Source organism: Heliconius melpomene, chromosome 3 (genome assembly GCF_056956725.1).
Source record: "Heliconius melpomene rosina isolate 202511_hmr_F chromosome 3, ASM5695672v1, whole genome shotgun sequence".
NCBI lineage: Eukaryota > Metazoa > Arthropoda > Insecta > Lepidoptera > Nymphalidae > Heliconius > Heliconius melpomene.
The window spans coordinates 6,036,544-6,052,135 of NC_140391.1; the positions used below are offsets into that span (position 1 = coordinate 6,036,544).

At 31.7% G+C, this 15,592-nt stretch overlaps 3 protein-coding genes across 11 annotated transcripts in view; 1 reads left to right on the top strand and 2 right to left on the bottom strand.

Moving 5' to 3' along the window:
• Positions 1-2,019: 2,019 nt before the first annotated feature.
• On the bottom strand, positions 2,020-6,313 carry Mlc1 (Myosin light chain alkali). 2 transcript variants are annotated; one of them, XM_085207434.1, is made up of 7 exons: positions 6,176-6,313; positions 5,791-5,818; positions 4,430-4,587; positions 3,919-4,069; positions 3,643-3,729; positions 2,742-2,805; positions 2,020-2,374 (listed from the first exon to the last, which is right to left on the bottom strand). In XM_085207434.1, the coding sequence occupies exons 1-6, from the start codon at positions 6,176-6,178 to the stop codon at positions 2,780-2,782; spliced, it is 453 nt and encodes a 150-aa protein (XP_085063560.1). In that variant the 5' UTR covers positions 6,179-6,313; the 3' UTR covers positions 2,020-2,374; positions 2,742-2,779. The 2 variants fall into 2 exon arrangements, with proteins under 2 accessions (XP_085063560.1, XP_085063559.1); XM_085207433.1 differs by lacking the exon at positions 2,742-2,805.
• A 120-nt stretch (positions 6,314-6,433) lies between these two features.
• On the bottom strand, positions 6,434-10,245 carry LOC146539965 (uncharacterized). The gene is made up of 9 exons (XM_085207951.1): positions 10,240-10,245; positions 9,300-9,447; positions 8,824-8,997; positions 8,420-8,484; positions 7,879-8,262; positions 7,651-7,726; positions 7,441-7,559; positions 6,933-7,079; positions 6,434-6,826 (listed from the first exon to the last, which is right to left on the bottom strand). The coding sequence occupies exons 1-9, from the start codon at positions 10,243-10,245 to the stop codon at positions 6,611-6,613; spliced, it is 1,335 nt and encodes a 444-aa protein (XP_085064077.1). The 3' UTR covers positions 6,434-6,610.
• A 1,429-nt stretch (positions 10,246-11,674) lies between these two features.
• unc80 (unc80, NALCN channel complex subunit) overlaps positions 11,675-15,592 on the top strand; it is a 39,874-nt gene continuing 35,956 nt past the window's right edge. For 5 of the 8 annotated variants that reach the window (XM_085207406.1, XM_085207400.1, XM_085207404.1 and 2 more), the window contains exons 1-9: positions 11,675-11,854; positions 12,040-12,188; positions 12,437-12,463; positions 13,404-13,424; positions 13,504-13,649; positions 13,744-13,909; positions 14,215-14,431; positions 14,614-14,801; positions 15,165-15,325. In XM_085207406.1, coding sequence (XP_085063532.1) covers positions 11,851-11,854; positions 12,040-12,188; positions 12,437-12,463; positions 13,404-13,424; positions 13,504-13,649; positions 13,744-13,909; positions 14,215-14,431; positions 14,614-14,801; positions 15,165-15,325 — 1,079 coding nt within the window. In that variant the 5' untranslated portion in view covers positions 11,675-11,850. The remainder of the gene's footprint in view (positions 11,855-12,039; positions 12,189-12,436; positions 12,464-13,403; positions 13,425-13,503; positions 13,650-13,743; positions 13,910-14,214; positions 14,432-14,613; positions 14,802-15,164; positions 15,326-15,592) is intronic. The other 3 variants (XM_085207407.1, XM_085207405.1, XM_085207401.1) reach the window with 2 other exon arrangements.

A 15,592-nucleotide genomic window follows, 5' to 3' on the forward strand; every position in this document is an offset into this window, starting at 1 on the left:
TATGGTATATCGTTGCAATAATAATTTGCAATGATAAACTTGTTTTATATTTGATATAAAACCGGTTTCCGAGTGTAAAAAAAATCTTAACGGCTTAAATTCAAAATGATGGAATATGGAAAACATTATATCTATAGTTAAATAGTTCATATCTATGTTTCCAGTAAAATAAAAAATCAAGAATAAAATAATGATATAAAAAGATGTTAAACAAGTTTACCTGTATTGTGTTTATCTACAAGTTTTTCAGAAGCGGGTGGATTATTCACTTCCGCCATTTTCTTCTAGTTTTTATTATGCACCTGCAAATAGAATTGATATTTCATCCTTTTTATTTGGCCATCCCAATAATATAAACTATATACGGTCTTTATATTTAGTATACTATTTCATTAATCTAATTTTATAATCATTTATATAAAAGAAATTGATAAATTATAGGCTAGTGAAAATTATTGTTAATTTTAGAAAATTAAAAACAAGTAGATAAAATATGACGCCTAATCTTTTTTTTTCATTACGTGCTAATAATTTCACATTAATTTATTACAAAGTATTTTTTTACATATTAGCTTACCTTGTATTGTATAATATACACGCTTTATCACTGTTAACACTCACTTTAAATATATTTAAAAGGGTCACGCACTCGCGGACGGGATTCGAATACTGCGCCGCCAAACAACTATGATAATGTACTAGAGCCGCCCGGAGGCGGAAAGTGTACTGGTGTTGCCATCTTATAGTTTTATTCTCCCTATGTCTTTATTTATTTTATATACTTGTAACTTGAATAGGTGGATGACGGAGAAAGTAGTGGCATACATCTAGTTTTTATGCAAAATAAGTAAACTTAAAATATGTTAATTAAAAAAAAATTGTATTAGTGGAGTATTAAATAGCAAGAATATAATTTTAAGCGACGTGTCGTTTAAATAGAAAAATGACTGTCATGTCGACCCAACCATTATATTATAATGGCCTACTGTGCAATTAAGGAAACTAGGATATATTTACATAATTAAGTTTCCGAAAAAAATAATAATAATATGATATTTTACATTTTTTATCGTTTTTATTATAGTCTATTTTTAGTGTTTATCGTTATAAATATCTGCTTTTTTATTATATATTTTTGGAAAAATACTTGCTTATTTTTTGATAATGGCCATACTACACAGCTTCACTCCTAAAACACGAACATCACCGACCGCGCCCGATCGCTATTGATGCCGGCAAACATTTTCCCTGTAATTTTCACTTCTCTGCCCTTAAAGCGGGGGATGATTTTATATTGTTCCTAGCGTTTTCATTAAAAACGCACAACCATTATTATTTATTTCCTATTCAAATCAGCTTGGTTATATAATATCGTGCTTATACAAAGATTATAATATGTTTCAAAATAAGCTTTCAATACTTTATAGCTTATACTGTTAGGGGTTTTAAAGTAAAAAATAAACGAGTCTGTAGTCTTCATTATAAATAGTTGCATGTGGCTATTTAAATCTTATCTTGTCTTATCTTAACAAGGATTACCTTGATATACTGTCGTCGATAACATGTTTGCATACAAGAACAAAGACCTCATTTTCTTAATACATACATGCATCTATGAAAACTTAACGAGGTTTAACTTGTATTGCGTGTGATATAAAACATTACTGAAATAGTTTTTTCAGGAAGTGATAACGATAACTAGTATTTATATTGTGTCTAATGATAAAAATATTTATTTTTAATTTTTTTTGTACATTAACTACATAATTTAATAATTTAGAAAGGTCAATAGGTAATATTCTATTTTAGCACTAATATCATTTATTTTGTTATGTCGATTACTTTAAGTGTGTCGTTTACTTAACATTGTTATGTTATAATAAAAAAAAAAGTTAAATAAGAAGTCATTTTTAAGCTAAAAAAGACTTATAAAAAGCATTTTTTTTATTTGATTGTATTTGATATTTTTAAACGATCCTTCAACCTGTATAGTCTAAATCGATGAACATAATACAAGACTAGTTTAAATATTTTATTATAAAATAACTTATGGTTTGTGTTTTTGTCATTATAAACGTACTTATAAATAATAATAATAAATTTTAAAACACGTACAACGTGCGTTCACAGTGCTCTCTTTAATCTTATTTCATAATAGAGTCATTATAACAGATTGTACAAAATGTATGAAGTTATTTCGTAAAAAAGGGGTGCTCCGTAGATGGTTCGAGCGGAGGTGTGTAGTTGGGGCGGTCGCGACGGCTGCGAAAGTTATACCGTGGAGCTTAACCCTGCGCGGGCGCTTCCGCCGCCGCCGGCGCTGCCGCCGCTTGCTGAGGGCCCTGCCAACCCGCAACTACTTTTTTGAGGAAAGCTGGAAAATAAAATTGGTATTATTATACCTATTTTACATAGTATTACATTTGTCAATTGCTTATTTGATATTTAAGACAGCTAAGCGTAGAAACGTACAGACCGATATGATAGTTTTTATATTATAGAATAAGATCACCACACTTAAAGCTTTGTTATTTTAAAATGAAAAGACAATTGTTACCAACATTGTCGAAAAATAATAAAAAGTAGAAAAGAAGCATTTAACAGACAAACATTTAAACATATAATATTTAAGACGTGGGCACAATAGCACATTTAGATTTATAGAATTCTAATAAAAAGATGAAATTATGCGACAAGAAGCTGCAAGAATTTTGAAAGAGCGCCTACGGTGCGTAACTTACGATCTTATAGCTAAAGATATGACGATAATTGTTGTCCTCTACGCCATCACCTTCTTCAGGAATGCTGTAAACGTACAAAAGTCATACACAAATCCACACAGACAAACACAGTGGGTAGAAAAGTCTGACATCTGTCCTAGCGATGTCCGAGGATACATATGGGAAGGATGCCATTATTCTAATGACATTCATTTTTGTGTACATTACATAAAAAAAACAAATGCAGTACATCATTAATATTAAAATATACAAATTAAAATTTCATATAATCTATTCTGTAAGTATTTTAAAGTTAATTCTACTCAATATCTAAAAAATAAATAGAAACTTTATATTCCATGCATTATTTTCAATTGTTGCAATGCATAGTTGATAGCAGCAATTGAATGTTTACTAGACTACTATTTGTTAATATGTGTATCTTGTATTCGTCGTCGTGGTGCAGCGGCACGAGGGTGTGACTGTAACGCGATGGTTGTGGGTTCGATCCCCACTCGAGGAAGTGAAATATTTATTTACGTTTTCATTTCTTCGCTCTGGTGTCGAGGCTAAGCGCGACGTTGAGTTCTGCCCCTCAACACGCAACGCCTCCAGAATTCGGCAGAAAGTGAGGAACGGTGTGTCTTAACACTAGGTTCCCTCTGCCTACCCTGCTGTTTGTATTTTATATTGTCTTTAGAAATTTTGGTATAATTTTCTTGTACGAATAAGATATAAATGTATAGTTTGAATTAACATTTTTTTAATGTAATTTATAGAAAATGTAGGTAAATATTGAATATTTTAAAATTTTGAGTATGTGATTAAAGTATATGTTTAAAAAAGTAAAATTAAACTACGCTACCAAGACATTCAAAATAAAAAGACTCTATAAGAAGTGGGCATTTATACTCATACTTACATGCATATGGGATCATGCCATCGTCATCTTCAGGGTCCATGCAGTCCTTTACGATTTCTGCTACCTCACTGTCTTCAAGCTTTTCACCTTTGTAAAATAATTAAAAAGTTATATTAATTTTTTTATAAAATTTATTGATTTGAATTTAATATTTTACATATTCTGCAAAATTATGTAATTTATGTTAAGCATTGTTTTATTAAATGATCGTTATATATTAAAGTAACCGTTTATATTAAAAGGGTTTTGTAAGGGTTGGGTTTTGTGACAACATACCCAAGGCAAGAAGTGTGTGTGTGAGCTCAGCGCCAAGCATGAGACCATTCTCATTCTTGTCGTAGAGCTTCAGGCATTCCAAGAAGTCTTCATAGCAGCCTTGGTCTTTGTCTTTCTTGCATTGGCTGTAGATGGGAAGGAACTCTTCAATCTGTAAAATATACAATGTTATAATACAATTATTCAGATAAGCTGGTAATTATGTGTTTGTATAGATTTCCTATAGTAATCTATGCAGGTAATCAAAAATTGTATGCACCAAAATTGAAATAAAAAACGATTATTACTTTCTATTTAATTTTTAATTTACTATTTACAATATATGTAAGTACGAGGTATTTACTTCTACAAAAAGAAGAAATAAAGGTATTTTGTAATTTATTAATCACAATAATATAATAATGTATGTAAACGCTTTGTTCGTATTTTTTTTAATTACCTAATAGAATAATTCATACGATATTATGTAAATTAATATCTAAATTATAAAATTAAATAAATTTAATATTACCGAAAGCATTTTCTCGCCCTTCTTCTTGGTGCCTCCGAGTTTCTCAATGGTAGCAACAGTTGGGTTGGAGTTGAGTGCCCTCAAGATATCACCCAGGTTGAAGGCATCGACCTTGCCGCTACCGTCAAAGTCGTAGATGGAGAAGGCGAAGGATGCCCCTGGATAACAATGCTCATATATATTCTCAACTCTCTACATTAAACTATAGTGTAGAAATTTAACAAAAATATCAATGAATGTATATATACTATAAAATAATAGACTTCTGATAATATAAGGGATAATTGCTAAATGCATAATTGCACACAAATTTACTACTAAAATAAGCATTTACTAAATATTTTCATGAAATTCGTAATTTAGGTAGTTTAATTCACGTTTACTTTTTATCATACGAGTGTGCTACGATGATACAAATAAGTATCTTTGAACAATTTCGGCAATTTAAAAGAAACAAACTTGAAAATAATAATATTTTCAAAAATGATATATAATCTTCAACAAAAAAAGTCGATTTTGGAAATTTAAGCAAAGAAAATCCTTTTCAAGTTATTTAAAACGACATGGTTCAGGTGTCACGGTGGGCGGACGTCGCGTGGGTGATGCGATACTTCCACAAGTTTAGATTTGTACAGCTTGGACGTGTGACTCACGCGCTAATTATATCTTTATTGTAAACGTATTGAACTTTCGATAAATATTTGTTAAACAATTTTAATGTATGTATTTCCTTGATAAATTAATTATTATTTGATGTTGAAATAGTAATAAAATAACGTAGATAATTTCATTACTTCCCGATTTTTATCTCCAGTTGTAGTACGTAAAAAAGTTTTAACGGGTTAGTCACTGCAATGCAATGCTTTGACCTTGATATAGATATATTAAACAAACTATAGTTTGTTAAATATTTTAAAATATAAGCTTAAACTGCAGCTAGTATCCTAAAACACCTTAGATAACTCGCTATCAGTGTAATTCGAGCGCAGTTTCTCTCTTTGGGCGGGCGGGCGTGCGAGACCATGTGACGTAACAGGTTATATTTGGAACGCAACGCTCGCACTAATCAGGCAAACCACCGGCATCTCTTAGCAACGCGAACCTTTTATGAGAATCGTTCTATACTTAGATTTTAAGAATTCTATTTGTAATGTTAGCCTATATATATTTAAATAATTTATACCCTTCACTATTCTTTAAAAATATCTACAAGTTTCATTAGTAAATTTTTAGCTGTGATTTGTTATAAACAAATTAAAATACAATATAAGAAACAATTTTACCCTTAGACATACTTTTCTACATTCCTTTTCATTATAAAATAATACACAAATATAAAAATTTTAAAAAATTTTACTCACTTTCAACTTCGTTCTTGCTGAGGTCGCTCTGAAAATGACCAAAAATATTAATTATTTTTATGTATTTTTTTTATTTACTATATGTACATGATATAACATAGAGTATTACATCACGACACTAAGTAACGAAAACGGCATCAACGGCAACGGCAGTAACGAATCCATTTCCACCATTTATTTAAAAGCATTTCTTCACTTATTCGGCACATCACTTATTAATTCATTTTTTTATTTTATACTCATGTGCTAAGGCTACATTGCTTCCGGTCTGCGGAATCGATCACAATGTAATTACGCATTTTCTTTTTCACTTATTTCATCATCATCCTGTTTCATCAGCACTGAACTCCTTGTCACAAAATCACTGTCTTTAGTTTCAACTCACCATTTTGTGTGGTGTTAGTCGGTTCCCTCCCGGTCTTCACTGGCAGACGTTCAGACAAGAAGTGGGGCTCGGCAACTTTTCGCCGGACTGTTTTAACTGGCTCAGATGGCGCTCTTCTATGGATATTTGAGATTTAGCCCAGGAATCCGCGACCGTTCTATTTTCGGCGGAGTTGAACCGCGCCGGCGGCGTCTTCACACAATACATAAACCTCTGGGCGAGAATGAGATGCAAAGCTTTACTCAGCATCGAAATCGATCTAAGGCAAATCTACATTTACGCTATTTCAATCGATCTACATATATCATATAATATTTGCGCCAGGAATCTAAGGTAATTTAACAGACAATGAAAGATAACAATTAATGTAATCAATGTATTGTAATAATTAATATGGTTTTATTTTATTAGAAAAAAATATATATAAATTCAAAATCAAAAATCATCATTTTCATTAAGATTAACTTTATAGCCAAAATCCTTCCAGCGAGATGAGTGCACAAGAGCTTCGTTGACTGTGTTGAACTTCCAAGGAGTAGATTTACACGGAGAAGGCGGGCGTAGATTTCGTTGATCGATTAGACTAGAAGATCTTTGGTGTGCATATGGAGATTGCGGACATAACCCTCGAATAGAACTCACACAAGCTTTCTGTAAATAATATATTTTTCACTAATTATTTGCAAAAAAACAATTAATGTATTGCATTCTATTGCCTTTACTCATAAAACTAACGTAATTCATAAGTAAACCTCACTTGTCTCTTCGCTAGTATCTTGCGTCGCCACCACCATCCCCTGAAACATGACAGCAGTCTTGCACCCTGGATACGACATCGCCGAACTATACTACTCTTGCGAGTACCTGTTGATACGCTTGATATTGCGGCCAATGGCTTCTTTTCCTTAAGTTATTTCTCATTGTTTTTAATATTGAAAGTTATGTATTATTTATGTAGTGTTGTGGCAGAATCACAAAGTGTGGCTGTAGATGCTACAGGTTGTGGGATCGATTCCCACTCGAGGAAATTAAATATTTTATATTTTTAACTCTACGCTCTAGTTTCGAGGCAAAGCACAGTCTTGAGTTCCTCCACTCAGCATACAATACCTCCAGAATTGGAAAATGTCTCTTAATACTAGATTCCTTCTACCTTACCCTGCTGAGTGCGAGATACAGCGTGAAATTGATAAAAGAATGTATTATATAAAACGAAAGAAAATGAAACAAATACACTGAGGTAACCTTACGTAACGATTTCATACCTGTTTTGGTGTCATATTGTCTGGAGTGTGAACAGTAATGAGCTCTATTTCCTGCAATGAAATTGATTTAGGATCTGGCAAAATGGATTCTTCCTCTTCATAATATTGATCGTAATCGCCTTAAATTTTTCATTTGTTATAATAGTTTATTAGGTTTTTATAGTTATTTTTTAATTAAACAGAAAATAATAAATTTTTCGATAAACTTACGATTTAAAGTTAAATATGCATCTTCATATTTTGTATTAGTTGCGTTGTCGTTACTTATGAAAACATTTACAGAGACCTATGAAATTTTAAAAGTAATGAATATTTAAATAATATTTGAACATATAACAACGTTATTGTGCAGTCGATTTGCAGGTTTAGCAGGTTGAAAGTAGTGTGTGTCGAATCCTATAGGGGGAAAAATAAAATTATATGGGAAAATACATTTACCTTTTCTTCTTTCTGATCTGGGCTTTTGCTTTGCACCATTGACTTATCATAATCTTTGTTATCAACATACTCATTAATTGTAGAATTGTTTCTCATTTCCGCAAAACAGGCATCTTCTAAAAAGGAGTAACTCGAGTGCGTAGACATTTGCAGATATTTTTCAGTATTTTTACCTAGTTCATTTATTTCTTTTTCTAAAGCACTGTCAACAGCGGTTTTAACATATGACTCAATAATTTTTTTTACGGTTTCAGTTAACGTATCCTCCGATACTACATCATGGTCTACGAACGGTTCATCACAGATATCCACCCGCTCTACATCGCTCATGTCAAACAGGTGGTTTATTAACATAGATGTAGACTTTAGTAATTGGTGATCATCCTGGAATATTTATTTATTTCATTTAATTTCATGATATTAAACATGTTATTAAATATCTTTAAGATAAGAAGAGCTATAATTATTCATGTTTGGTTCCTGCAAAAGTAATAACAACTTTAATGACCTACAAATACAAAAAAAAAACTATTTTATTCACCATTTCAAATTCTTCATCGCCTTGTCCTATAAAGTTTCCTTCATTCTTGCGTTTGGTGTTACTACCTAAAAGTACAGTCATCGACATTCATATATTATTATTATTTTTTTATCACGCTGTATTCCGCACACAGCAGGGTAGGCAGAGGGAACCTAGTGTTAAGACACTCCGTTCTCCACTTTCTGCCGAATTCTAGTGGCATTGCGTGTTGAGTGGCAGAACTCAACGCCGCGCTTTGCTTCGACACCAGAGCGAAGAAATGGAAATATAAACGTAAATAAATATTTCACTTCTTCGAGTGGGGATCAAACCCACAACGTCACGTTGCAGTCACACCCTTGTGCCGCTGCGCCACGACGGTCTCGGTTTTAATTTAAATTGTTAAATTATTGTTTTATGGCTACCTTCCATCTTCTGAGGGGTAGAAGTAGCAATTTCACTTGTGGACACATGTTCTTTATAAATGGATTCAATATGGCCTCTAGATACTGTAAATGACAAGTTAACCAGAGATGATTCCTCAGTCACGTAGCAATTGCGTAGGTCCTTTAGGCTCGATAAATCTTTCCATGGTTGATCTGTAAGTTGTTAGAATTTATCAAAGACATTGTTTTTAAGCTTCACGCTGTCTTAAGGTCTTTGCATATCTCTTTTACCTCGTCCATTTCATCAACCTCTTCAAACATGGGCATGCTTGAAATGGTTGGTGACATGGGGGGGGGTCTCATACATTTTACGTGTCCTTTTCCCAATCTCACTGATACTGTGTTTTCGAAAATCAACCCGGACCTCCCAATACCTCTCTTACCGCTCTGTTTAGATTTAGAGTAATTGTTTATTGTATTATAGTCATTTCTGATAATAGAAAAGGTTTACAAACCATTTGTTTTAATTGCATTTGCTATAATATAAGCTTCGTCCAACACCTGGCTCACTAGATGAACAGCGAGTGCGGCAGCCGCGCGAGGATTGTAGGCTTCTAGTTTATAAACATCTGTTGAATTATTTATTTTAATATTTAAAAAAAACTACGAATGAGACGTTGTAGTGTCCAATAATTTGACTTAAGAATCTAAATTTAAAGAAGAATTAATAATATCCAATAATAAATTATTTATATTATATGTATGTATTTCGTTAGGTGAGAACACACAAAAAAAAATATAGCTATATAATTTATTTATCGCAATTACTAATAATTTCAGGGAAGCCTGTGGTTAAGAGAAACTTTTTCTAAGGACTAGTATGCTATAGAAGACCGCAAGAGCAATATTCCTACTAGAATTTGGCCACCTTTATCCAATCATCATCTCAATCTAATCTCAATTAATTTTTGCCGTAGATCCCAAAAGATATTTTAAATTAAGATGTTAAAATAAACAACCAAAACACATTTAAGTCCTTGATAGATAAAAGAACTTAGATGTGTATTTTTATAAAAAAAACTATTTTAATAAAAATAAAAGAGTTTTCGATTTAAAAAATATTCGTTCAATACAAAATATTTTCTTAAGTATATGAATCTTTAAATATCTAAAATTATACATACCAGCTTTATTAATCATTTTACTTGTTCGTGGTTTACTTACGATTGATGAATTAATTTTAATTTGACAATATGTAATGTCGTGTTGTATGCCAGTGTTAACATAAATATCTATTTTATATTTTTGTAAACAAAAACCGAAAGAATGTAAAGCCTGGAATATTCTATGAGTTAATGTCTTAAAATTACCACTTATTATTATTTTTTATTATGAAGATACTTGCATTCATATAATTTCATTATGAAGATTTTTTATTTTTTATTATGAAGATACTTGCATTGAGACTGACTTTTGCTTTAAATAATAAAAAAAAGGATTAAAATTTTATTTTTTTAACAAAATTTTGTTCTTACATTTAAAAAAAATGGAAGTAAATAAGTAAGTAAGTTTTACACATATCATTATAAATAAAAATCCCTTTTTCTCATAACTAATTATCGCTGGAACAGAATTTACATAAAGAGCGTTATTCATTCAAAACACCGCTGCTATTTATGTACCGCCCAGCCAATCGCTATAGTATTCTTTAGCCTCGTACTATTTTCGGCTGTTTCTCGATTGTACTGCGGAATATAATTTCAAAAATATTTAAATATTTTAGGTAACCTATAGTCTCTTTACCATCTAACCCATAGTATTTAGTACTACTTTTTTAGCATCCCGCACACAGCAGGGTCGCTGTGTACAGACAGAGGGAGTTTAGTGTTAAGACACTCCATTCCCCATTTTCCAGCCATTGTGTATTGTATTTGTGTGGCGGAACTCAACGATGAGCTTTGCCTCGACACCAGAACCTGCTCCTCGTAACCGTTTCCTCGTAATCGAACCCACAACCCATCTTGTTTACAGTAAAACACTTGTGCCCGGCGCCAAGCCAAACTAAATATTAGAAATAAGTATATTAGAAAAGCTTCGTTAAATAAGGTGTAAAAGTTACTACCGGCGCTCCCAGTATGGCTCTATATATAAATTGCCTTTCAACGTGTGAACATAAAGAGACAGTTAATTACAATGTCACATTGGCTTATTTACACACCAATTACGTTAATGCCTTACCTATATACCATTTCTATTTAGAAAATAATTAAAATTTAAGCAACTGCGTTATTTGAATACAAACATAGTTTAATTTAGCTACGTCGTTTAATATAACAAATAAATAAATTGATAATTGATGATTTAAGTTCAGTATGGTCCAGATCAGCTGCCATATTGGTGGTTTCTATGACAACCGGAGGCTGCTGTACTACTGTTTCGCGACTATCTGCGCGCACAAATCAATGGAATCTCTGTAGGGTTGCTTCTGTTTCTTGTGTTTTATTCACATTTTTTAGTAGAGATAATATAGAAATGCATATTAAGAAAATCGTCATAACTTAATAATAATATAATAATATATTTCCGTATGGTTTCTTATTCTGTTAAAATAGTAATAAGGATTTTCATTCTAATATTGAAAAGACGGACTCGGGACTTCCACTTTGTGCTGAACACGTTAGCTGTAGACATTTAAAGATATGATTGCCTTCTATTTTTACAAACTCATGGAGAGTTAATAGGATAAACTGTAATTTTATACATAGGGTCATCGATGATGGATCAATAACTAAAAACGGTGGAGCCTTCTATAATATATATTTAGGAAATATCAACTGCTAACCCTAAGTCCTCGTCTCAAAGCGAGTGCGCAAAGCCTCGCTCTCAGCCCAACCTCCCTTGATTGCTCGCGGCAGTCATCCTTACCATTACGACGTATTTAACCGTCTCACCCTCAAAAGTAAACAGTGCTCATCCCCCTTTCAACAATGTGACCTATATTTTATTAGTGCCATATTTCACACCTTAATTGTACTTACTTTTGGCGATAATGACACTATATCACCTATGAGTAAGTTTTTCGATTTTATTACGTAATATTATTATATATTTTAATCAACATAATAAATATAATACCTTATATTACATATATTAGTAAATAATTTTATTTATTACGACATTGCCGTAGTCCAGTATATTATAATATGGTCTTTTGAATCAATGTTAATATAAAATATTTGGTAATATTTACCGCAGCTTCAGTAATCATGAAAGTAAAAGATATGTCTGAAGATGATCCCAATAATGACGATATCATACCAATCGCTGTGCAAATATTTCTATGGAGGCAAACAACACCTTTTATGCGACCTAGGTTTGGTAAAGTTCACGAATCAACATGTACGGTTAGTGTTTTACAACATTTTTTATATTAGTTGTAAATGTAAACAAAAATAATTGTAGGTACATAATAAACAAGACGACACAAAAATATCCTTTATACTGTAATTTAATTACAAAGATCGCATATAGGTACATCCATCTTATTGCGTTGATAAAAGTAATATTATAATATCAGTATTTAAGTGCTACGTAACTGTTGTTATTACAGTATTTATTGATGTTATATATATTTATAATTGTATATTTGCAGTTTTGCCAACGAGCTCCTGGACATCACGTAAGTTTGGGAAAACAATGTAGATATTTTCTTGTAGCTCCTTTAATTTATTATACTTACTTATTGTTAGGTGTATGATAAATTCGAGGCCACTCGTGATGCAGGGGCACAAGCATGCAACTTTAAACGCAACATGTTGTGGGTTTGATTCCCACTCGAGAAAATAAAATATTTAATATTTAATTTCAATCTCTCGTTCTGACAAGGAGGCAAAGCTCGACATTAAATTCCGCCACTCAATGCACAACGCCTACAGAATTCTACGCAAGGTGGGGAACGGAAATTGATTTATAAGAATAGAGTACATTAACATTAGGTTCACTGGGTCCCCCCAGGGTAGGCACCCGGCTATGTGCGAGATATGACTCTAAATAACTAAAAAAAAATATTTTAATACTTACTTAAATATGTGTTTTGTAATGTCTATTGGATATATCATATTATATGTACATATGTATTTTTTTTGTCTAATAAGCAAATAGTCATATAATTATTCCAGCACGTAATAAATGTACAATGTTTTATTAGATATTTTTTCACTTCGTAAATATTTATTGATATGAATTAAATAAATTGCTAGAGGCGTACCTAATCTTTTCTCTTATTCTATTGAAAGTTCAAAAATAGAAATATGTTTACAAAATGCCATTTACATTTTTTAGTTTATAAAGTAGAAAAGATGTAATAAATATGGCAACATCTAATAGCGGGAAATCGCATTTTAAATAAAATTGACACTGACAGCTACTAGAATAAAATTGTAATCTGTATTTGTTTACAATTTTGTCATTATTTATTTAAAAAAAAGATACACAGAAAACAATTGAAATTTTATTATTAATTTGTGATCTCTTATCTTGATTATCAATTTAAATTTTGTTACTAAATCCAATAAAATATTTGTTTTATTTCTTATCGCACACTGGAACTATGACTACAGGAACTGAAAGAGGCTTGCAAGGTATAATGAAAATGGTTCATTTATAAAACCCATATTATCATAAAAACATGTAATAATTAAAGTCTGTCATTATTTTTAGTCTTTTGAAAAAGTTCTAGTACAGAATCTCCGTTTTGGCCTTACAAACAGCCTTACAGAAGCTATAGAGGCAATTCCACGATGGAGACTCATACAAGCTGCATTACCTCATGTAATGCACGCGCTTGCAGGCCTTTTACACACCAGGTACAACAAAATATTTTCATAAAATTTGCAGTATCTATTTTTTATTATATAATTTAATTGTATTACATCTTATTGACACTGTTAAACGTTGTAGAGTGAAAGACAACATGCAAACTCTTGGAAATGTAGAAACAAAACTTCTTTATACTTTACATTGGATTATACTTGATGCATCGGATGAATGTGCGGACAATGATTATGAAAATGGAAAATATTATTCCAATCCATTTCACTATCTTTTCTCAATACCTGCTATGACTGTAAGTACTATACAATCTATACAATTTAGACATGATTAATTATATGTTTTATTTGAGGCAGTTGTTGTACAGTGGGAGAGGGTCTAATTGATTATTTCATTTGATTGGGGGATTAACCTCAGTGAATAATTATTTAAATAATTTTTATTTCCCACTCTGGTTGACAACACTAAGTTTCTTCTGCCTACCCTGCTACACAGGAAATGCAAGAAGCATATTTTTTAAAGATTATTATATTAAAATATGAAGTATATATTTCTCTCTGTTTCTTTGATTAATCTGAAATAAGAAAAAATATGTTACAGTTATTTGTCTACCTATTTGCACCTATATCACACCATTTGAAGGAATCAGATTTTACAAACAACTACAGATTGGAAAATGGCTTAAAATTATGGCAGGCTATGTGGGAATTTAGACATCCAGATGCTGCATGCTTTACCACACTTGTTAAACCAAAACCAAAACCATTGGGAGGCAAATACTCTAAAAGACACCAACATGGAGATGTATTTCTGGGACGTAAGTATATGCTACAGAGTTCCAAATGAGAATTTAAAAAGATGATGGTGTTGTGGTTCAATTAGAAAGGCATTTTTTAACACTGGATTACTACTACAGGCATGATGCTGTATCCTACAAGATGCTGAATTTGAGGAAGAGGGAAATTCTTGTAATATCTTACCTTACTATTAATTTTATAGGTAAATTTTCAAAAGAAGAAAGTGCAGTTAATGGAAGTCCACCTAGTCAAAATATATCAGTATCACAATCAGAAGCTCCGTCTAAACAAGCAAGTACTGAGGAAGAACCTTGGCTTTCTTCACCTAAAGACACCATTTTTCCAGAGACCATTCCGGAAGAAAGTTCGAGCACTGAAGAAGAACATGTGGTAAAATATTTTAGTTTATAATAAGTAGTTTACAACCTAAACAGTGCTCTAATTTAAATATATTTTTTTTACCTCCATGTTGTTTTCAGCATATATATGTACATATATATTTATTTTCAGCTTCAAGCTGTAGACAGCAGGATAGACAGAGGCAACCTGTGAAACAAGTATTAAGACACTCCCTTCTCATTTAGACACTTCCATTTGCCACTTTCAGCCAAATTTGTCTTAAGTAATATTAAATATGTAGTTCATTTCTTCAAGTGGGAATCATACCCACAATTTGTCTCATTTACAGCGCCCAGCCTGGTCTTATATAATTATTGTTAAATGCAATATATACATCTAATATTTTTATTTTAGTTTATCTACAGATTACCATCTGAACAAAACTTCAGTGGAGGTAATAAAGGCGCATATACTATATACGCAGCGGATCCAAGTATTTTCCAAGTACGTAAGACCGACAGTGGTAAACCGACATTGCCTGGCATTAAACCTTTGCCGCAAATTACTAAAATGAGGTGAGAAGAAATTGAAGCTTAGGTTATTTATAAAATATATTTTTTTCTAAATAAACTCCCACTATGTCATGATAACAAATAAATTAAAACACTAAGGATCCGCTCGCGGCTTCGCCCGCTTGTACTACACAATTATTTATTTTCTCATCTAAGTGACGGGAAACTGAGTGTCTTAACACTAGTTCCCTATGCCTACTCCCTAGAAAAAGAAGAGAAACTAAAAATTTTAAACTTTTTGTATATTATTAATAGTGTCTCCATTTTATT